This window comes from Ursus arctos, unplaced genomic scaffold, assembly GCF_023065955.2.
Source record: "Ursus arctos isolate Adak ecotype North America unplaced genomic scaffold, UrsArc2.0 scaffold_8, whole genome shotgun sequence".
NCBI lineage: Eukaryota > Metazoa > Chordata > Mammalia > Carnivora > Ursidae > Ursus > Ursus arctos.
In genome coordinates this window covers 64,273,862-64,297,604 of record NW_026623100.1, presented here as the reverse complement: position 1 = coordinate 64,297,604, position 23,743 = coordinate 64,273,862, and the positions used below count along the sequence as shown (strand labels likewise).

The window sequence follows — 23,743 nt, the reverse complement described above, 5'->3', positions numbered from 1 at the left end:
CACCCGGGAACCATCTTTCAAAGCCCTTGGAGAAGTTGCAGGGACACTCACAGGGCTGTCCCTCTGTGGAACCGGGTTCATTGAGGGCAGTTAGAAATTAGGTTGAGGATCAGGTTAGTGGGGAGGAAGCAGTGATGGAAAGTTCTTCTTCTTCTGAAAACAGTTACTCATGGGAACTTTGCCATGACTGGTATGGCCATTAATGCGGTCATTTCATTTTGCCTTAAATGTGAGATACAGTCCAAGGAGGAAGGAGATGAACCCTTAGGTTCACAATGACTAGTCACCCAGTTTACTTGTGAAATCAAGCAAACGAAGTGGCCTGAGATAGACAACACCGCTTTAAAAAGTATTCTCTTGTGTTCACAGTATTTTACAATAATCATTAGGAAAAAAGGTCTGGGGGGTTTTGAGGAATCTATCAGAAATCTTCAGTCCAATTTGTTACTAGGGCAGAGTGAGAATGAATTTACCTTACTGAAATCCTAACTGCTACTGTCAAGGTGATCCAGAAAGTCTGGATAATGCTACACATAGGAAAAACAAACAGAAATGTTTTCTTTTCTAGACTGGCACCCCTGAAGACTAGGAATAATAGTCACTTCAAGTAGGAGTTATTGATCCATTCCTCTAAGGGTAGTTGATAACAAATACTGTTTGTTCTTTGTAGGACTTAACATTTGCCCAACCTACATATGGCACATGGAATTGGCTGTAACCCACAGAGCCACACTGGTTGCCTTTGACCCCAAGCATGTATCTTACTGACATCTGTTTTGAGCAGAGGAAATAGGAGGGTAATAGAATTGATGCTGAGTGCACTAAATTCTACTCATGACAAACATGTGTCAGGCAGCTTCGTGGAATTACTCCTATAGCCCAGATGAGTTATTGCTGGACCTGGGGCCTCTCTGGTCACCTACCCCGCCACAGGTTGGTTCAGTCCCCAAGTCCTATAGCAGAACTACTTAAGAAGGCCGGTGTATTTTCCTGGTTGCATTGTTCTGTAGCTTTTTAATCTCCACAGATGAGACGGTTTAACATGCTGTGTCTCATGTGGCCAGAGATGTGCTCTGTGATGGCATCAGGACCACTCTTGTCCTGGGCAGAGGGCTAGGCAGAGGTTGGCCCTAGTAGTTAGCACCAGGTCATGGTGGTTCCTGGCTCCACTCTGGCCTCTTGCCTGGCTTCAGAAACTGGATAGTTCCTTTGTCCATTCACTTCATAAATATTGATTGAGCACCTTCTCTGTGCCAGGCCCACAAATATGGCAGTAACCAAAACAGATGGAAATCCCTGCCCCTTTCTGACTTCTGTTTCATTTTAAGAAACTGAGTCTTGTCCTGCCATTTTGTCCCAAATTTCAACGGTGGTTCTCTGGTCAGTAAGCCACTTCTAGAACAATATCTCTCAAACTGTAATGTGCATGCAAATCACTTGGGGGACCTTGTCAAAATGCAGCTTCTGATTCAATAGGTCTGGGGTGGGGCCTGAGATTCTTCACGTTTAACAAGCTCCCAAATGATACTGCTAGGATGCTGCTTGGCTTACGCTTTGAGTGGCAAGGATATACAGCCAGCAGTATCAGCACCATCTACGAATTTGTCAGAAATGCAGATCTTCGGGCCTTGCTTCAGACCTACTGGCTCAGAATCTGTCCTTTAACAAGATCCCAGGAGTTGAGAAACAGCAATGTAGAGCAGTGATTCCCGAAGCATGTACAACATCAGAAGCTACAGGTGACAGTTATAAAATCCCTGTGGGTCTCGTCCCCCCGACCCACCCCACTGAGTTGTATCACCTGGCAGTGAGCACCCCCAGGTGATTCTGATGGATACCAGGTTTGAAAACTTCCAAAGCATTTTCGGAGGACAATGTCTGAGTTTCATGGGACTGGAAAAAGCCTTAGAGATCACCTGATGATAATCATCTGAAATCGTGGGCTCCTCTGGAGTTACCCTCACACAAGTCGCAGATAAGAAACTGAGGCCAGGTTCTTGCCCAGGGTCCCTGGTTAGAATGGTAGAGTCTGGCCTCCAGCACACGCGGAATTCTCCTTCCACCACAGCCCTGCCCCCTACCCACCGCGGGAATGCCTCTCCTTGACTCAGATCCAGATCTTTCCCTACTCCAGCGACTGGTTTCAGCCCATTACCTCTAAACCTCCACACCCTCACCAGCGCTTTATTTCCATCCTCTCCCCACCCGTATCACCCACCGAGCAAACCACACATTTAATTGATTGACTTTCCTCAAAGACTGTTTCTGTCAGCCTTTTCATAATGTTTGCGGCTCTTCTTGGGGGCAGGTGAAGTATGTGGGTGGCAAGGGTGTTTGTTGTCCTCTGGATTTCCATCCATCTTTTAAGAAGGTAGTTAAACTTTCTACTCATCGTCTTCCGTTTCAGCGTCTCTGATAAGTGTTCTGCAGCCTTCTGGAATGTATGTGAGCACCTCCTCTCTTACAGCTTCAGGACTTCCTCATTCTTTCAGATTGGCCATTTTCTCCCCTCCCCACCCTCCTCAGGGAGGTGCTGTTCACCATGGAAGTTAAATGGACGCACTTGGAGCTTAGAGTCTAAGACAGGGGTCTTAGCCCGGCGTCCACATACCCTAGCCCAGTCCTTTTCAGTCTTGAGTGTACATTAGAATCTCTTAGGGAGCTTAAAAAACCTGATGTCTGGACTGCACTTAGATCGATTAAATTAAAAACTCAGGGTGGAAAGTAGACATCAGTAGTTTATGAAGCTCCCCAGCTGATTCCAATGTGCAACCAAGGTTGAGGGCCACTGAAAGTCCAGGGACATTGTTTCTAGGTAAGTATATGTGCATTTCCTGGAAAAGCTAAGCCATAGGTTTTAGCAGCTGCTCAAAGGTGTCTATGGCGCCTTCCCCTTTCTCTCCTTCCCCTCCCCCCGAGAAAAGGCTCAAGGACTGGTCTAAGATAATAAATAAGCAGGAAGAACTTACCAATTATTAAGGAAACACCAAATCCATGTGTAAACTAAATAAATAGGCATTAATATGCAGAGCAGAGCAGAGAAAGTGCCTATTGTTGCTTCATAAGTGAAGAGGACCTCGGGAGTGTTCTGGTTGGTGGGATGGGAGAGTCCCTACCTCTCCCAATTAGCCAGGAAAACCATGTGATTTCAGATGCTGCCTCTCTAGGGGTCTGGTCATATCCCTTAACTCCCCACCCTCCACAGAACCAAACCCTGACTCCCAACCACAACATCCTGGTTCCTTCAGCCATCCCTTCTGGCTCCTCTCCGTCACTTCTTCACACTCGGACAGGATGCTCGCTGTCCAGTTTTTAGACACTGTGCCTTTGCCTCTATTCTTTCCCAGGTTCCTCCCACTCTGCCTGTCTTGGGGTGGACCGTGGGGGAAGGAAGATTAACGAGACAGAGAATGGCTGGAGAATGTTCCCTGAGGGTGCTTAGTTCATATTTGTCAAAGTGAGTAGGGCAGCCACCTTAGGAGCTCCTGCTTGGGGGGTTAGAGGGATGATGTGCAGAGATTCAGAAGCTCTGGCCTTCAAGGGACTTAGACACCAGTGTGGGGAGGCAGACCAGTGAGGAGCACAGGGAAGCATAGTAGGCACTCTGAGAGGAATATGTGGACATGTCGGGTGGGAGGGGGAGTGGACTTCATCCAGAAAGGGACTGAGACCCAGCAGGCCCCAGTGAAGAGAGATGGAACTGATTTAGGAGGCTGAGGCTAGATTATGGAGGGCACTGAATGCCAACCTGAGGACACCCACCACACAGATCAAACCCAGCTGGTCCTGCCAGCTTTTAGTCTTGCTCCCTCAGGAAGTCTTTGCTGTAATACCAAGCTTTTGAGGCATAGGACCTAATTGTAAAGCTGTCTCAACTGCCTGGAGGTGTCTAAGTTTGGGAAAGTGCCAGCTTTTTGCAGGGAGCCCCCACCTTCTCCTGTAGAGTCCCCCTCCCCACCCTGCCCGTGTTCCCAGGCCCCTGGAACAAGTCACTGACCCTGTAGATAAGAATAGTGGCTGTACTTCCCAACCACAAGTCAGGTGACACATAGGTATGACAGTGGGATGGACAATGGACAGTCAGGGACCCCTCAGAACAGGAGAGGAGGAGGGGAATAGCTTCTGGATGTTGGGTTTGAATCTCACTGCTAGAGGTTGGGAATGCAGTATTAACCGATGTAACATGGACACTGTGTCTAAAGCTCTTTGAGAGTAGATATTCAATAAATGTCCTCCTCCATCTGCTTTCCTGGGCTGAGAATCCAGGTGAAACAGCTGTACCTTTCCCCCACTCAGCACCTCCCCCTCAAAAGAGTTGTGTGCCTCTTCCCTAAGGCCTTCATCCCTTCCACTACGGCTGCAAGGATTCTCTAATTATTCTACACTTTAATAAGGCACAGAGGGCTCATTATGTAAATTCAGGGAAAAAAACCCACCCCAAAACCCAAATCATGAATTGCATCCGTATTAATAAACATTTTAATTAACACTTACCAACTGCCAACAACGTGTTAGATGTAAATAACAGGTGGATGCAGGTTGAAGTAGTGAGACTAGAAAGCCACTGCTTCCTTTCTACTCCATCCAGGAATTTCAGGAAATAGTTCACATGCTGTCTCTTTTTATTTATTTTTTATCTTTTTTTTTTCAGTAGGATCCACACCTAGTGCAAGGCCCAGTGTGGGGCTCAAACTCGTGACTGTGAGATCTAGACCTGAGCAGAGATCAAGAGTCGGATGCTCAACCACCTGAGCCACCCGGGCACTGATAGCTCTTTTTAACTTTTTAAAAATTTATTTCAGTAATCTCTGCACCCAATGTGGGGCTTGAACTCATGACCCCGAGATCAAGAGTTGAATGCTTTTCCGACTGAGTCAGCCAAGTGCCCCCCTGCTACCTCTTTTTAAAAACAAGCTTATAGAGGAGCCTGGGTGACTTAGTTAAGTGTCCGACTCTTGATTTCAGCTCAGGTCATGATCTCAGGGCCCTGATTTCAGGGTGGTGAGATTGAGCCCTGCATCAGGCTCCACACTGGGCATGGAGCCTACTTAAGATTCTCTCTCATCCTCTGTCCCTCCCTGCTCAATGTACACACACACTCTCTAAAAAGACCCCCAAAGCTCCCCACAAGCTTACAAGTGCTCCTGAACCCTGGAACGACTAGTACACGCTCATCATTGTTTCCCATTTAAACATATTTCTTAATAATTTAACATTTGTATGGTGCCTCTCATCTCAAATTCATTTATTCATTCAGCAGCTAGTCAATATATGTGGAAGGCATTGTTCTAGGCACCAGGATACAGCAGCGAGTCAATAAGACAAAGTTCTCAATTAGGAAGTTTACATTGTGGTGGGCAAAGACAGATAATAAGGAAATCAACAAATACACACACAAAATGTTAAATGGTGAAAAGTGGTGTAGGAAAATATGATGTGAAGTAAGGAGAATAGGGAGTGTGTGTGTATTGCTTTCCTTCTGTGGCCAGGCTTCACTGATGAGGTGACATTTGAATGCTAGAATTTACTGATTGATTGCATATAGGGCATGAGAGAAAGAGGTGTCAAGTCGGCTCCTGGGCTTTTTACTTGAGCAACTGGAAAAATGGAATTGTCACACACTGATATGGGGGAAGCCTTAGGGATACAGAGCAAGTTTGGGGATTTGATTTTGGACACGTGATGTCAAGTAGGCAGTTAAATATGCCAATCTGGAATCCAGAGGAAAGGTTGAGGCTGGAAATATAAATTTAGAAATCTTCAGCCTCTAGATTTTTCAAAACCCAAACTGGCTGTGACCATCAAGGGAATGAGTGTGGACAGAGAAGAGATCCAAGGACTGAGCCCTGGGCACGCCTCTATTGAAGGGTGAAAGAGGTGAAAACGGAGAAAGAATTGCTGATGAGGAAGGAGAAGAACCAAGAGAGTGGAGACCTGGACACCAGGTGAAGAAAGTTTTTCAGGGAAGAGTGAGACACTGTGTAAAATAATGCTGATCAATGCTGAGTAACAGAAGGCTCGAGAATTGACCATGGGCCTTGGTACTGTAGGGGGTCACTGGGGTCCTCACCAGAGTGGCTTCTATGGAGAGGAGGAAGGAAGGAAGCAAAGTTTGATGCCAGATTCTGAGAGAGAGGGAGAGAGATAGAGAGAGAGAGAGAGAGAGGGAGAGATGTTGTCTTAGTTCATTGACTGGATACTGTTTTTGAAGAAACCAGGTATAGAAGACAATTTGAATATGGACTAGATATTAGGAAACTATTGTTAATTTTTTAGGAGTGAAAATAGTATTATAGGTATAATCTTAGTCTTGGCAGATACCTACTTAAATGTGAGGGGTGAAGGGTTGTGATATCTGCAATTTAATTTCACATAGCTTAGCAAAGAGCCATATCTAAAAAATATCTTATTTATTCAGAATATATAGCAGAATGTTAACGTTTGTTGAATTGGGTATACGGTGTGTTCATTACACTATCCTTTCAGCTTTTTGATATGTTTGAAATGCTTCTTTATAGAAAACTTGGAGAAAATACAGACCGTGGGCCTCACTGGTGGCAAATGGAGTTTTAGAAGACCACAGGTGACCCTGATATACCATCAGGGATGAGAACCACTGATCCAATTCCTCCCTCAACATGAAACTGAGGTGTGAATAGTTGACTTTCCAAAGGACAGAACAAAGGCTAAAATTCATGTTTCTTGGCTTCCAGTCCCTTGTACTTTTCTTGTATATCCTCTAAAGGAATTTCCTAGATAAGAAACCTGACCTTCTTGAACACCTAAAACTCTTTGTCAGATGAATTGCACAAGGTGAAGAAGGATTTGGGCACTTAGGGGGTGCTCATTTGTTAGAGTCAGGTTATCAGAGGACCGAAAATCATTAGAGGGTTAAAAAACTGTAAGGTACTAAGGGCAAGGACAGTCCTAATTAAAAAAAAAAAAAAAAAAAAAAAAAAAAAAAAAGAATTGTATTGAAGAGCTAAATTTTCTTTTAAGACTTTTTGTGAAGATAATCATGAGATTGAATTTTATTTCACATTTGTAAGATTTAATATATAGACAAATTCATAGATTAGGAAAAAATTGGAAAGTCCTGATTATTAGTTGGGAAACAAGGTTACAGATGAAGTTCTTGGTGTTGAAAGAGCCCAGGTTCCTTGCAGAGAGACATTAAGAATTAAAGATGCAGATTAGTAGTAGGTCCCAATGTCTAGTGGGAAAGGCATTGAGTTTTGGCAGTCAGACAAGACCTGGGTTGAAATTCTGACTCTGCCATTGACTAGTTTTGTGACATTAGGCAAGTTATGTGAGCTTCCCAAATCTGTTATTCAGCTCCTCTTGCTGGCACTAGGTGCTCGGATACTGCAGTTAACAAGATGCACAAGGTGGTGGGTGCCCTCCTAGAAATCCAACAGATAATTAAGGGGTGGGGGATATTCAGGTGGGGGTTCTAACTCCGAAGGGACTGAGAGCAGCTTTTAACCAGGCAGAGATGAAGTTGGATCGGGAGACGCAAAAGAAGGCAACATTTTAAGGAAATATGGGGGAGCCTGGTAACCTGGAGCAGCTGAGAACCATACAGTTCCTGCAGCTTTAATGCAGGTGGTGGCGATTATTCAGTGAAAGTATGGAACGACCTAACTCTGACCCAGAAGTAAGAGGCAGGGCTTGGGGCGTGAACCTCAGCGCTTGAAACTCTCTCTCTGCTAGGGAAGGGGACTCCAACCTCCAGTACCACAAAAGTAAAACTCCCGGCCTGTGGTGAACACAACACACCAGCGGCGTCAGGACCAGAGGCTTATATGGGGGGCGTGGCTTCAGGCTGCTCTCGACGTCCTCTTCCGGAACAGGGCTGTGCCCCGGAAGCAGTTGTTTGTTCAGCGACTTTGGGTCCATTTAGGAGACTGTGGTAGTGTTGTCACCATGTTCCTGTCCGCGGTCACCTGTAAGTGGGGCTGGAGGAGGCGGCAGGGCTTGCGGCGAGGGCGGAAGGAAGGCGCCGGGACGGTGCGGGGCCAGGGGCGCGCGCCGGCCGGGAAGCGGCCGCCGCGACTCTCCAGGCCTTCAGGACTACAGCGTCCGGCATGCCCTGCGGCGCACCGCCTTGCGGGGCGAGTGGTCCTTGGGGGTCTGCGGCGCTAGTTCTTGGTCTCGTTGCGGTCCGGGACGGGGGCAGTCGAGTCTGGTCAGCAGGAGTGGGGCGCTTTCCCCCGTCCTCCGTACGGATGTGGTAGCACAATCCCTGCACGTCCGAAGTGGGAAGAAAAACCTTAGAATTTTTAGTCCACTGGTTTCGAACTCTGAAGGTGAGGAAATGGCTTGAGAAGGGCAGTGACTTACTCTAAGTCAATACAGCTGGGCTGGGAAAGAAGTTTCTGGCTCCCCGAGGCCGCGCTCTTCCCTGCACCAGGCCAACCTCTAGCTTAGTTTCCCTCCTCCACCTGGTGTGATGGTCGTTGCAGTTTGCATAGGTTAACTTGTCAGACCAGTGGCTTGTTCCAGTGCAGATATTTTGCACCTTAGAAGAGGAACATGTGTAGCAGATCTTAGAGAGATTTGAAAAGTAACCGGTCCAACTGAAAAGAGATTGTGCAAAGCATTACATCCAGAATTGTGTTGGTTGAATCTTTGTCTTTCTAGAATTCTAGCGGGATCTCCACAAGCTAGGGAGTAGTTACTTGAGTGACAACCTATGGCATACTTCGACATTTACATATTTATTACAGACATATGAACTTTGCATAAGAAAGATAATAAGTTGCTATTTTCTTTTCTCTTTCAACCTTCCTCTCTGCGAGAAAGTTGCCAAGAGCAAGTCAAAGTAAGTAAGGTTTTTCTTTTTTTAAAACTTTGTTTTGTTTTTCCAGTGGCTGCCAACACATCCTTATGTTAAACTAAGCATTTGGTCTCTATTTTCTGAAAGTTGGTTTGAGGATTGATTACTTGGTGAATTGTTCTGGCTCTGTGAACTCTTTCAAAAAATATTTTCCCTCCTGCCCAACTGACTTACTTAAGTGATGTTCAAATAATTGAAAGAACCCTTGCTGTCTTGTTCCTAAACAAACCATCAGGGTTCCCATGCTCTTTTTGGACTACTACCATATTTCTGTTTCCTCAGAGGAAGGACTGAGGGCCATTTGTCTGGAGCCCGCTACAGGAATTTGGCTGAACAAGCTGTGATTTGATTGAACTACAGTCAGTTTTAATGAGTTTTGTAATCCTTTGCATTCATGGAATAAGCAAAAATAGCAAAGATTAAAGATTCTATGCTGCACCAGAGAGACTATAAATACCAAACTGGCATCTCAAAATAAATTTTGTAGACAATAACTGAAGATTTTGTGTTAAAAATAGGAAAATTCTTCTCCAGAAAAAAAAAAGGAACATTCTAAAGCAGCCTTTGCTTACAACCAAGACACATCCCAGATCATAAAACTAGGTTTTTTGGATTAAAGTTAATGAAAAATGTAAGTTAGTGTTTTCTCCCAGATAGCTTTTATTCATATTGCTTTTCCCACAGTCCAGTTATTTATGTTAGAATTCCGCACCTCCAGGTTCTATAGGACTCTCCCATGCCTTTGGTTTCTTTAGAGGTACTCCCTGCCTCTCATGTTCTTTGTATCCTTCTTGTGACATCTGTCAAATATGTCTTGCCTTATACCCTTGTATACACAACTCACCTTCCATACTATACTGTTGGTTCCTGCAGTGGGGAGGGGCAGCCTTACAGGGCTTTGCATTTCCTGTAGTGCATTCCACAGAGTAAGCACTTAATAGGCGTTTGTTAAATTTTTTTGAATGAATGAATGTTGTCTTAATTAACAAATATTGTGTGCCTCTTATGTATGAGGCACTGTGCTGGACATTGAAAGGGAGGCAAAGATGTGTAATGTATTTGTAGATGCTATAAATTCTTTTTGGAATTAGATGAGAAATAAAATAGCATGGTCTACATAGGGGAAGCCAGACACATGAAAAAGTAACAGTACAAGGTATTAAAGGGTCTAATGAGGCAAAACATGAGCTCTATGTTTTGGATGACTGTAAGTTAAACGAAATATGAAGGGGAGCAAGGTTTTACATGTCAGCAGTGTAAAAGTTCCAATCTTTCTATTTTGTCCCTTCTGATTGTACTCCTATTGCACATCCTGGAAGATAGGGCTCTTTTGAGATAGCCATCTTTATGATTTCCCAACTGGCCGGCTGGGGTTACCAATACTTTTGTATTTTCCCCCTTCCTGACTTCTGGTCCTTCTAAGTGGTGGGCGTCTGAGTCTGTTCCCACAATGTGGTTTGATTTTGTTGATTGGTTAGTTGATTACTAAGGCACTCTACAATGAAACAGACGTTGGGAATCAGAGCCATTGAAATTGTGGTTTATGGAAAATGTAGGCTTGGAACTGAACCTTCTTAGGGCTAAGTGATATCCCACCACTAATACTACTGTACAGAGTTCTCAAAATGTGCCGTCCTCCCATGACAGATTTTAGTCTATTTCCTCAGCTTGTAATAGCTTATTTTTAAATCTTAGAACCATTCTGGTGAAAATGCTGAGCCAAGCTGGGACAGGTTACTCCTTCAACACTAAGAGAAGCCGACTACGGGAGAAACTGACTCTCTTGCATTATGATCCAATTGGTAAGATTCAGAGAAATTACTCCACAATGAATTCAAATGCTTTCAAGGCCTGCTGCCCTTTCCAGACTGATGCTTAACATGTCTTGGCAGTTTTGTGGTCCCTTTAGCTCTGTAGCATTCAGTGAGTGAGTATTGAATGTTTACTGTAGTGCCAGTTACTGTCCCAGGTGCCGGGATACACGAGGACACATTCAGGCTCAGTCTCTGTATTCTTGGTACTTACAATCTGGTTTGGAAGGGAGAGAAAGAAAGAATAAATAATGTTCTGCTCAGTGCTTTGAGAGACACAAGCAGGATGCTGAGATACCATAAAGGTGGGGAGAGGCAGAGTCCACCTTTATCCTATCCTTTAGATAGGATAGATCTGGAAAGAAACCAGCCATATAAAGAGAATAGGTGTTACTGTTCTGGAAACAGAAAGAAAAGAGTCTTGTCTTCAGATGAGGAGGGAATATTCTCCTGAGATCGTCTAACAGTGGCAAGCGGTTAGGTCCAGATTTGAATTAAAGGAGTGTGGTATCTATATTATTAGTGCAGGAAGGTAAGAAATGTCATTTTCCATTTTGTACCATCTGCGAAAATGCCATAATAAATGGTAACTTTAAATGGTCTCAGTAGAGGGGCGCCTGGGTGGCTCAGTCGGTTAAGCGGCTGCCTTCAGCTCAGGTCATGATCCCAGGGTCCTGGGATCGAGTCCCACATCGGGCTCCCTGCTCAGCGGGAAGCCTGCTTCTCCCTCTGCTTCTTCCTGCCACTCCCCCTGCTTGTGTTCTCTCTCTCAATAGCTCTCTCTCTGTGTCAAATAAATAAATAAAAATCTTCAAAAAAAAAAAAGTAGATGGAAGTATTTGTCCAAAAGAGGCAAGTGCTCCCAAGGCCAGATTGCCTGCTTACAAACAAAAGACAGCAGCTGATTGCTATTGGTAGAAGCCCAATTTTGTTTTTGGATTTCGTGAGCAGATTTATATAAAGTAAACTAGCAAACAGATTATTTATTTTAAAATTCCAGGCCATTTGTTTCATCTTTGTGCCCTTGGTTCTGAACAGCCTCTCGATAATTGCTTCTTAATAAGAACTGTACTGGAGCTTCTGGGTTGGTGACCGTGTGGTGACTATGGGAGAGACCTGCTGGGAGAGGGCGTAGAGGCTGTGTGCCCCTTCCCCATATCTGCCCTATGCGTCACTTCCATCTGGCTGCTCCTGAGTTGTTAATCACTGGTAGCTGGTATCAAGGTTTTTCTTCTTCTTTTTAAATCATGCTGTGTTATCTTTAAGTATAAAGACTTCAGTCACACCACCTACAGACCATGTTACCCACTGCTCTGGCTGCCAGTCTCTTGTCTCTCCCCTAAGCAGTGGTGAGGCAGATACCCTTTCCATGGGGAAGAGAAATGATAGTTTGTTGCCTTTGCCAAAAGCAAAAATGTTGGAGAGCCGGTGGCAAAGCTCTTGTATTGGCATCTTTGATGTGAACTACATCAAAAGAACCGGGGTGTCTATCTCTGTGATCACACTTCTTCCCAGGTTAGCACCTCTGGTCACCATACATAGATTACCATTGTCAAACCTGATGACATCAGTCATCTTTCCAGTCTCCAAATCAGTCTGAATGGTGTCCTTCACCTTGATGAGGGGATCAGGATAGCAGATGGTGCGAGCATCATGGGTCTCCAGGTGAGGGATTCCCTTCATCCCCACAAAGATCTTCCTCACTTTGCACAACTTCTACTTGGCCTCCTCAGCTGTAATATGATGTACAGCAAAGCGACCCTTGGTGTCCTGCGTCAGACGGAAATTCTCGCCAGTCTTATCAATGCTGATGACTTCCATAAAATCAACAGGGTAGATTATATCAGTTCAGACCTTGCCATCAGTCTTAATAAAACCCTGCGTACAGATCTTCTTTCCTTCCTCTCCTGGTAGGGCATACTTCAGTCTGTTCCTTAGGGAAATGATGAGAGGGAGACATTCTCTCCGTTTATGGGGACCAGTAGATGGATGAAGAGCAAACACAGCGGTCAGTTTATCATCATCCCATGCTTTGGAGCCACCACACACTTTAGATGCTTCTTGGGACCACCAGCCATGGCTATGCTAGGCACGAAAAGAGAGCAGAATTGAGCTGCATTGTAAGATACCCAACTGGTGATCAGAATTGAATTGGTACCAGAATTTTATTTCCCAAAATTAATCCATTATATGATGAAAGACAGATACTTAACCTCATAAGCAGCTTTTTTATTAACTAAGGATAAGCACTCATAGACGCACTTCTGGCCAAGATGGAATAATAGGAACCGAATCTCCCTTCTCCCTGGAAACAACAACAAAAGGACAGTATAGGCAGTAAAAGACAGTGATCCCTGAAAGAAAGGAGACAAACGAGTGTTTGTAAATAATCAGACAAAATGGAAAATTCTGTCTTGTTTGCTTACCTACACAAGCCTCGTATCTTCAGATGTCATGAACACAAGCACCTGTACTCTCCAGGCATCTCTGTTTTATAGATGAGGAATCTGATGCCAAGGATCTTAATCAAGGACACACAGCTAAACTATGTTACAAAGATTTGAACTCAAGACTGTTGGACTCCAAAGCCCGGGCCCTAAACTACTCTGTGTACTCATGAGAGGTTTCACAGGAGGCTGAAACCTACCTACCAGTGCCTGACTTCTGGGCAGGCTCTTAGTGCAAATCCTGGCTAACAGCTGCATTCATAGCTGCCTTCAGTGTTGGTACGGAAGGTCTCACAACCACTGCTGGACCATTCATTATGCTGCATTCATCAATGTCTAAGAAAAATAAAAATAACACCTTCAAAAAAAAAAAAAAAGGTCTCTGCCAGTGTGAGGAGGCATATAAAAAAGGGCTCTGAGAAGCCCAGTTGTAAAATTGGATGATTTCCATTCTTAAACACGAATAAAATTCCCTGCCGTTTTCATGGTGTTAAAATTTCTCGTCATTGTTTATCATAATACAGAAGGAATTCTAGGTTTGTACCTGATGATTGGGAGTCCGAGTTTCAGGATGATACCTCATATGGTAGAAAAATTATTAGAATGATAGGGTATGTGTCTTAGTCCTTTTGGGCTGCTGTAACAAATACCACAGACTAGGTGGCTTATCAACAACAGAGATGTATTTCTCAGAGTTTTGGGGCCTGGGAAGTCCTAAGATCAAGGTGCCAGCCTGGTTGCTTTCTGGTGAGGGCCCTCTTCCTGGTTTGCAGCCTGTGCCTTGTTGTGTCCTCACACAGTGGAAGGGCGGGCAAGCATCGTGGGGTCTCTTATAATGCATTAATCCCATTCATGAATACACCCTCGTGACCAGAGCCCCTCCCAGAGGCCCCACTTCCTAATACCAGTGTGTTTGGGGTTTAGGATTTCAACATATGAATTTGGGGTAGGGGGGCCCAAATATTCAGACCATAGCAATACGATACTGAGTTGGTGTGATACTTTTCTCCCTCTGATTTCTTTGTATCAGCTGGTGAAAACTCAAAGTGATGCACTTTACAGTAATTGTTTTTCTAGCATTTAGCTCCCTTAGAGTTTATTTTTAGGAACTTGTACAACATTAATGTTACTTGAATAACCTTTTATATCTTCAGTATGAAGATGTATCAGGATTTTCATCCTTAGTGTAGAGGTGTTAGGAACTTGTTATTTGTCAGATTGATTTTAAGTTTTGAGACTGGGAAAGAACACAACCATGAACAGTTCTGATCATAAGTTGAAAGTGGGAGAGAAGATTCATATGTAAATTTCAAACAGACTGTTAGAACTTTTCTGATAAGGAATGGTCTAAGCCTTGACAGCACAACTTTGCCTTTTCTGAAGAAGAGAATGTTCTGGGATAGTGGACTGCCTGGCTTTCTGCCCACCTACTGAATGCCTTGCAGGCTAGCATGATGATGTTTGCCTTGGGGCCTGCCCCCTTGCCCAAGGTACCAAATAGCTTGGCAGTCCTCCCAGCAAATGGTTAGTTTAAGGGTAATGTTTTGTTAGTCTGCTTTATAAAGGAAATCAGAAAAGTTCCCAATTATTTGAGCATTTCATAGTATACTCTGGCTAGAACCAGCCTCTGCCTTTTCAAACTCCTTTTCCTCATATAAAACTTAGATGCTAATTTCCAAGGAGGAAGGATTAAAGGCTGAGGCGTAAGCTTATTAAACTTTGCTAAATATATGAAGGCTTATCATGAAGAAAATGAAAACTTGTCAGTTTTGATTCCTTGGATGACTAAACAAGACAATATAGACTTTAATTGAAGTAGAATAGATTTAGGTTAGATGTAAGGAAAGAACTTGACAGATTCATTCTTCTATGAATTAGGCAGCAAATATTTTGACAGAAAATTTATGTTTATGATTATGGATAGCAGTGTGTCATTTCAATTCAACTGTATATCTCGCAACAACCCTGTGCGGGAGATGGAGTTATCCACACCCTAGGGAAGCAAACTGAAGGCAGAACATTTTGAGAAATTTGCCCAAGGACTCACAGCAGGTATAAATGGTAGAGCCAGGGTTTAAACCCAATCGTTTCAACTCCATGCTCCCTATTTTTTCTATGACACGGAGCCAAATTCATCTTCCTGTTACTATTTTTTAAATTGGGGAGTGCTGTACAGCATTATAGGAACAGTGAAAACCTTACTGCCCAGCATCCAGTCTCTGATCTTTTATCCAGGCAATTAGTACTTCTTTAAAGATTTTATTTTATTTTATTTATTTATTTATTTGACAGAGATAGAGACAGCCAGCGAGAGAGGGAACACAAGCCAGGGGAGTGGGAGAGGAAGAAGCAGGCTCATAGCAGAGGAGCCTGATGTGGGGCTCGATCCCAGAACGCCGGGATCACGCCCTGAGCCGAAGGCAGACGCTTAACCGCTGTGCCACCCAGGCGCCCCTAAAGATTTTATTTTTATTTATTTATTTTAGAGCATGTGTGTGTGCGTGCATACACACGCATGCACACACACATACATAGTATTGGGGGGAGGGTAGAGGGGAAGGGAGAGGAAGAGAGAGTCTTGAGCAGACTCTGGGCTGAGCACAGAGCCTGACGCGGGGCTCGATCTCTGACCCTGAGATCGTGACCTGAGCTGAAACCAAGAGTTGAATGCTCAACTGACTGAGCCATCTAGGCGCCCCAGGCAATTAGTACTTTTGTTTTGGTTTTGTTTTAGAGAGCTATCCTCTGTTATGATATTTTCAATCATGAGATTTTGGTTATAATTTTCATTCTATTACCATACTAGAAAATCCATATTTGGGTGTTACACCGTCTCTGGAAAGTACATGGTTTGATGTGTATTTACTCCTCTAGCCAGACTGCCTTTTCTTCCGTGGTCTACTCAGTTCTTGTTGCTTTTTTCTCTGGAGTCCAGCTCTCAGTCTGGTCTTGCTCATCTGCAAGAGTGTTCATTAACTGGGTGAAGACATTGTTTTCCATGTTTTGTTCCTAGTTTTGTTTTTTGATTTGGCTGTTTCACATTGGGTGAGAAATCACCTGGTGGGGTACCAAAGACACCACCGATCAGCTGGGGAGCCTTCCCTTGATTTCCTTCCCATTTTCTCTAGGTTTCTGTGGCCTCTGGGACCGAGGAACTGAGTTTGCAAATCTGTTCCATCCCCATGTCAGAGGAATAGTAAAATAAGAGAAAGGAGAGTGCTTGTGGTCTGATAGGTATTTTTATTTGAAAATGGTGATGAAACTTTCCATCTTCGCTACAACCCATTTTTCTCTTACAGTGAAAACAAAAGTCCTCTTTGTGGAACAGAAGAAAATACGCTCCCTCTAAACAATGGATCGAAAACGAATATGATTTATAAATGAGAAGACTGAGGGCGGGATACTGATTCAGAAATTCTGCAGCATGTAATAAAAGAAGAGGAAATGGCACGGAATCACTGCCTCCTGTGATTTGAAGGCCATTGTGAAGAAAAACAATGTACTGAAAGAAAGTTCTTCATATTAGGACATGTATCATTGCATCACATTTATTTATCTTTCTGGATATTTTTATAGCCCTTAATAAAAAATATTAAAATAGCCTGTGCTATTGTCTCTTAGTGATGTTTTCCCCCACTCTTTGAAATAAAAAACAGCTACATTAATAAAGAATAACCATTGTTCGTATAAAAGAAAGTTTCCATAATGAAACTTGTGCAAGACTTTCCAGTCTGCTCCTCTTTGTACTTCATAGGAAAGGCAGAGTCACTCTCCAGAGTGATCTTGAAAAAACTCCCATGTAGTAACAGAGAGGGTAACGGTGAACAGGAATAAAGGGGCCAGCCTTGTAATACAAAAGAAACCGTGAGAACTTTTGTGCTTATATAATTAGGAAAAATGGTATTGGTCCATATTCTCAAACTCTGGACACTGAAGCAGTATCTAGGAGTTTCTAGGAATGCTTTGGACTCCCTTTATCTTTTAGAGTTCCTTTTTTTTTTAAATTTTTTATTTAAAGAAGAGCTATAGTGTATTTCCATAGAACCATGGCTAGGGGTTCTGGGGCATGGTATCACACAGCCAACCAACTTGGAAATTCCACTGATAATCCCTAATGTTCAGGTAAGGTAAGACAGCCCTACCCAGATCCGCTACTTTCTCACTCAAGCTATTGTTTCCTACAGATTTTCAGAAATACTCCGTTTTGTCCTTAGCACATTTCTGAATGTAAGAAGGATCAGCTTTTATTCTGAGTTCTGCCGGTTCACATCCAACACCATTTAAAGCACTTATGTAGAAGAGTGATGGCATGCCTACCATGGGCTCAAGCAGGACAAAACCAGCATTCCAAAGTAACAGGTGTTTCCTCTCCGTGGCCCAGTCTGTCTATGGAGGATATGCAAGAGTAGCTTTCTGAAACTGGAATCAGATGTAGACACTTGTTGAGTCTCGGGGGCTTGGGGCATTCGAGTCAGTCAGCTGTTTTCTGGCCTCTTTTGTTAGAACTCTGGTTCAAAGCAGTAACATGAGATCTTGGCTATTTTTCGGTTGAAACTATACATAGTGATTTTGGGTCACAAGGAGAATCCTTCACCTATAGTCAAGCCTGCTATAAAGGGTCTGTGACATACATGAATCGCCATTAAAAAAAGCAAAACAACAACAAAAAATCTGGCTTAACAAATGACTTGTCTGTTCAGCACATGAGCTGAGTGTGGCCCACAGGTGGTGTTTACATTTAAAAAAAATGAATTGCTGATACTTAACCATTGAAAAAATTTCAATAAACATCCAAACTTCTGGCTTCTCTTGCAAAACAGAGGCTTTGACACACTAACGCTGAATATCAACTGTCTCTCAGGAACTGAACAGTCATGGGCCCCCTTCCCTTAACATTCTCCACTCGGACTCTAGACATTGTTGTCCACAAGCCCTGCTCTATGGTGGACATACAGCGTTCACGATCTGTTGGCAAGTGAGTTTGCTGATTCCTGATCGTGGTAATGTTTGTACAGGTCCTGGTCGTGGAATCCTTAATTTTGGTTGGCTCTTGGAAATACATGAAAAGCGAAGAAACCACCATTATAAAAGAGTAAATGAAAGCCTGAGGATGACTTCATAAATGAACATATTTGCAAAGAAAGGAGAAGAGGATATTTTATAGTAAGCTGCTAGCTAAGAGAGGTCACCTCCCTCCCCCCAGTACATTTTATTTCCAGGTACATTTATTTTAGGGCTAGTAGCAATCAAAACAGATCAAGTGGCAGGTCTTTTTTGTATGGATACGATGACTGTGTTCCTGCAGCCTGAACACTGACCGCCGCGATGAAATTGGATCTCTTGAGCATTTCTTCCAAGGACAGATTTGGGTAGTAAGCCAGGTAGAAGGCCAAAGCCCCCACAAAACTGTCACCAGCGCCCTGTAATTAAAAGCACAGTTGTGGAGATAAGCATGTAGTCACCTGGTGCCCAGACTGTATTTTCGAAATATTTAAGTACACTTTTATTTTAGAAGAGCTTCAGATTTACATAAAAGGTAAAAGGATAGTACACGGGTTTCCATATACCCTACATCCAGTTCTCGTAACATCTGGTAACCTCTGGTAAGGCCGTACATTTGTCATAATGAATGATATGGTATTGATACTAGCTGAACTCCGTACTTTATTTGGATTTCTCCAGTTTTGCTTAATGTCCTTTTTCTGTCCCGGGATCTCCTCCAGGATACCCTATTACATTTAGTTGTCATGTCTCCTTAGATTCCTGTGGGCTGTGACAGTTTCTTGGACATTCTTTGTTTTCAGTGACCTTGATAGTTTTAAGGACTGGTCAGATATTTCGTAGAATGTGCCTCAGTTGGGATCTGTCTGTGTTCCTCATAGTCAGGCTGTGGTTATGGTTTTTGGGAGGAAGACCACAGAGGTGAAGTGTCATTCTCTCATCACATATATCAAGGGTACATACTGTCAACAGGACTTGTCACTGATAATGTTAATCTCGATTACTCGGCTAAGGCAGTCTTTGCCAGGTTTCTCCACTGTAAAGTTACTTTCCTCCCTCTTTTCATACAGTACTCTTTGGAAGCAAGTCACTAAGTGTAGTCCACAATTAAGGGGTAGGACAGAGTATTATTTGGAATTCTCTATGGGAAATTTGTCCCCCCCCCCAACTTCTTCAGTCACCTAATTATATCTGAATGAACTCATGGGTCTTTTAAAAAAATTTATTCTTTGGGCTATAATCCAGTACTACGTTATTTCATTGCTCAAATCGTTCCAGCTTTGGCCAGAGGGAGCCCTTTCAGTTGGCTCCTGCGTCCCTTTGACAGACCCCCATTGTTTTGTTTTTTTGAGTGCTTTACTTTCTGATAGTAAGATGCTCCAGGTTCATCTTGTATATTCTCTGCTTTAGTCCTAGAATTAGCCATTTCTCCATTAAAATGGATGCAGAACGTGGTGAGAGCTATTCAGATGATATTATTTTCAAACTAAATATAGGGACAAAACAGTTTCCTTTTTCTCTGAAGCTCCAAAGGTCTGAATTGGTAGAGCACATATATGGACCCATAGAAATAGAAAATACCAAAGAAAGTCTGTTGACTTCCGCCTCAGGCAGGGTAATACCTAGTCATATGTTCACCTAACAAAAATCATTCTGGTATTTAATAGCGTTCAGGGTCATTTCCCAGTTTTTCCCAGTTTGTCGTTCCTTACACCTAGCGGTTTTCATAACAAATCCTGAGGCTGTACTTCAGGCTTCATGAAGAGCCTTCGCATGCAAGATTGTTCCAGTTGCTGCTGGAGTATTTGGCGAGCTATATGCCCAGGACAGTGATGGGTGCTAGGAAAGGGGTAGAATCCATTGTGGATTAAATGCTAAGCAGTGTGGCAGAGTTTATAAATGCTGCTGGATCCTAAGAAAGAGTCTGAAGACTGCCTCCCTGAATAAGGGAGTTCTTATGGATGAGACAGTTTTATAGAGAAGAAAGGCCTCAAGGAACAAAGACACAGGAGGAGGAAGGAACAGAGTGAGCTCATGAGACAGTCAATGGCTTTAAGGAGAATGACATTTCCCCTTGTTTACACAGATAAAGCAGTCAGTATTAAACTTGCCAAGGAGTCATAGTAACACAGGTGTGAATTCAACACTTTCCTTCCTCCCATAAATGTTTTCTGAGTGCCCCAAATGTGTCAGGTGCCATACTAGATGCTTTGCCATTGTTTGTATCAGTCTTTCCTGACGGAAACAACGGACAAAAGAGACATGGCTCTTGCTCTCCATTAGTTTATGGCAGAGCAATGCAACAGTATTAATATTTGGTTTTATTGTTTACAAGGAAGAGGGGCCGTATTTTTTCCTTTATGCATCTTTTATATTATTGCTTAAGCTTATTGTTATAAGCTTATATTTTTCCAAAAACACCTTAAGAGAATAAAAATATTTCATGAATAGGTAAGTCATGTTTCTGTACCTCTCTCACCTTTAACTTGTAGCCTGACCAGTGCAAAAGGCACAGGGCTGAGGGGAAACATTCTAGCATCACTGCCAGAAATGAGTTTTATATACTCCTGTTGGCTGGGGGGGGGGGGGGTGGTATTTAGCCGCACACAAGATCTGTAAGAAAGTATGTAAGGCATTGTACTTACATCTGAAAAGACTAATGAAATAATTTAAGTTGCTTCCCATTATAGCCAAAGCCAGGGAAACACAGTGTTTGGTAGAACTGTGTGTGTCGGAAGCATTATTTAGGCAACAGTGATTTTCACAACTTGATTTCCTTTCATTCCTAGTGCTACACCCTGTGTTGGTAGAGACTGCAAAGGTTAACTATTCCTGTATTAAAAATAGTTTCCCCCACAAAGAAGACTCTAAGCTTGATAGCTTCATTGAGAATTCTAGCAAATGTTTAAGTAAGAAATAATACTAATTCTACCCAAGTTCTTTCTGAAAGTAGTCAAGGAAACACTTTCCAGATCATTTTGTAGTGCTATCGTTAGTGTGATACCAAAACCAGAAAATGACAATTCAAGGAAAAAAAAAAAAACTCACCAGTGTTTCTCATGAACTTAGATGCAAAAACCTTAAAAAAAATTTAGTAAATTCTACATCCATTTATAACAAAAATTCAGCAAATTTGAAATAGAAGGTATAACTTGATCTTGATTAAGGGCATTTATAAAAAATCCACAGTTAACTTCTCATACTTAATGAGAAGATTGAATGATTTTTCCCTGATATTGGAAACAAATCAAGGATGTCCGTACTCACTACTTCTATTTGACATCATACTGGATTGGCAGCCAGTACAATAAGAAAAAAAAAAAAAAAGGCAAGCAGATTTGAAAGGAAGAAGTAAAACTTTCCTAGCAGATGGCATAAAAAATCCCAAGAAATCCAGCAAGAAAGCTACTAGAAATAGTAGATTTAGCAAGGTCAGGATACAAAGTCAACATAAAAAAATCAATTGTATCTGTATAGAGTAGCAATGAACAGGAAAAAATTTAAATTTTCAAAACATACCACTACCTTAGCATCAAAAATATGAAGTGTTTCGGGTTAAGTGAGTCTGTGCAATATGAATGAATATGTGCAAGATTGATACACTCTTACTATGGAAAGTAAAAGAGATTAATGAAAAAAAAAAAGGAGAGATAAACCATGTTCATGAACTGGAAAACTCAATATTGTTAACATGTCAATTCTTCCTAAACGGACATGTAGGTTCAGTGTAATTCCAATAAAAAATTCCCAGTTAGACATTTTTAGAAATTGGTAAGTTGATTTCTAAAATTTATATGGAAATACAAAGGTCCTAGGATAGATAAAACAATTTTGAAAAAGAACAAAGTTGGAGGATGTAAACCGATTTCAAGACTTAGCATAAGATATAGTAATCAGTGAGATATTGATGTAAAGACAGACACTGTCGATCACGTGAACAGAAAGTCTGTAAATAAGACCAGCAGCTTATTTTTAACCAGGTAATTCAGTGGAGGGAAGGATAGCTTTTTCAACAAATGATGCTAGAAGAAATGGACTCTATATGGAAAAACGTGAACCTTCACACCATACACAAAAATTAACTGCAAATGGTCCATAGACCCACATATAAGGGTTAAAACAACAAAACATCTAGAAGAAAATAGAGGAGAAAATCTTTGTAACCCTGTGTTAGGCAGATTTCTTAGGATATCAAAAGCACAAAGCACTTAAAAAACTGATAAATCTGACTTTATCAAAATTTAAAACTTTTGTCCTTTAAAAGAATACCAAAAGACAAACTGTGAACTGGGAGAAAATAGTTGTAAAACATATATCTGATGGGGTGCCTGGGTTGCTCAGTTGGTTAAGTGTCTGATTTTGGTTCAGGTCATGATCTCAGAGTTCTGGGATTGAGTCCCGTGTCAGGCTCCATGCTCAGCAGGGAGTCTGCTTGTCCCTCGCCCTCGCCCTCTGCCTGGCCCCTGCTCGTTCCCTCTCTCTCTCTCTCTCTCTCTCTCTCTCATAAATAGATAAAATCTTAAACCCATATATCTGATAAAGCATTGTTATATTTCAGTAGTGCAACCCCAAAAGATAAAAACCCCAATAAAAATGTGCAAAAGATTTGAACAGAGACTTCATCAAAGAAGATATACGATGGCAAATAAGTATACAGAAAGATGCTCAACATCATTAAACATTAGGAAAGTGCAGATTAAAAACACAATGAGGTAATACTACGTACCCATTAGAAAGGCTAAATTTTTTTTTTTTTTTAAGATTTTATTTATTTATTCGACAGAGATAGAGACAGCCAGCGAGAGAGGGAACACAAGCAGGGGGAGTGGGAGAGGAAGAAGCAGGCTCCCAGCAGAGGAGCCCGATGTGGGGCTCGATCCCATAACGCCGGGATCACGCCCTGAGCCGAAGGCAGGCGCTTAACCGCTGTGCCACCCAGGCGCCCCTAGAAAGGCTAAATTAAAAAGATTGAAAATAATGACTTTTGTTCCAGTGGAACAACTGGAATTCTTATCTGTTGTGGGAATGCAAAATGATACAGACACTTTGGAAAATAGTTTTGGCAGTTTCTTACATTATTCAGCAAACACTTATCATATAGCCTAGCAGTTCTCCTCTTAGGTATTTATGTAAGAGGAATGGAAACAAATGCACATAAAGATTTATATGTGAATGTTTATAGGAGCTTTATAATTGCTCCAAACTGGAAACAATCCAGATATCCTTGAATGGATGAATGGGTAAACTGTGGTACATCCATAGAGTGGAACACTACTTTGCAATAGAAAGGAACAAATTGCGTATGTAACGTGGGTGAATCTCAAAAGCATTACCTTAAGTGAAAGAAGCCAGACACAAAAGACTATAGACTATATTGCATGATTTCATTTATATGAAATTCTATAAAAGGCAAAAGTATATCAACAAAAAGCAGACCAGGGGCTGGAGAATATCAACTCCACAGGGGCTGCACAGGGAACTTTCGGGAGTGACAGAAAGTTCTGTAATTATGATTGGTGATTAAATGATTCTACATTTGTCAAAACTCATTGAATCATACACTTAAAATGGGTGAAATTGTGTATGAAAATGATATTTGATAAAGCTGATTTTTATATAGGTAGGGTTGGGGGATGGGGGCACTG

General features: G+C 42.3%; 2 protein-coding genes and 1 pseudogene across 4 annotated transcripts in view; 1 reads left to right on the top strand and 2 right to left on the bottom strand.

Moving 5' to 3' along the window:
* The first annotated feature begins 7,842 nt into the window (after positions 1 to 7,842).
* On the top strand, positions 7,843 to 16,697 carry MRPL33 (mitochondrial ribosomal protein L33). The gene is made up of 4 exons (XM_026478143.4): positions 7,843 to 7,948; positions 8,806 to 8,824; positions 10,535 to 10,641; positions 16,397 to 16,697. The coding sequence occupies exons 1-4, from the start codon at positions 7,927 to 7,929 to the stop codon at positions 16,444 to 16,446; spliced, it is 198 nt and encodes a 65-aa protein (XP_026333928.1). The 5' UTR covers positions 7,843 to 7,926; the 3' UTR covers positions 16,447 to 16,697.
* LOC113240725 (40S ribosomal protein S4-like) lies at positions 11,616 to 12,728 on the bottom strand (annotated as a pseudogene).
* Positions 11,616 to 23,743, bottom strand: part of RBKS (ribokinase) — an 87,548-nt gene continuing 75,420 nt past the window's right edge. The window contains exons 8-9 of one of the 3 annotated variants that reach the window (XM_026478099.4): positions 12,864 to 12,955; positions 11,616 to 12,735 (exon numbers count right to left, since the gene is read on the bottom strand). In XM_026478099.4, the coding sequence (XP_026333884.1) occupies positions 12,887 to 12,955 (69 nt within the window). In that variant the 3' untranslated portion in view covers positions 11,616 to 12,735; positions 12,864 to 12,886. Of the gene's footprint in view, positions 12,736 to 12,863; positions 12,956 to 16,317; positions 18,518 to 23,743 lie in introns of those variants that run through there. The other 2 variants (XM_048222757.2, XM_026478089.4) reach the window with 2 other exon arrangements.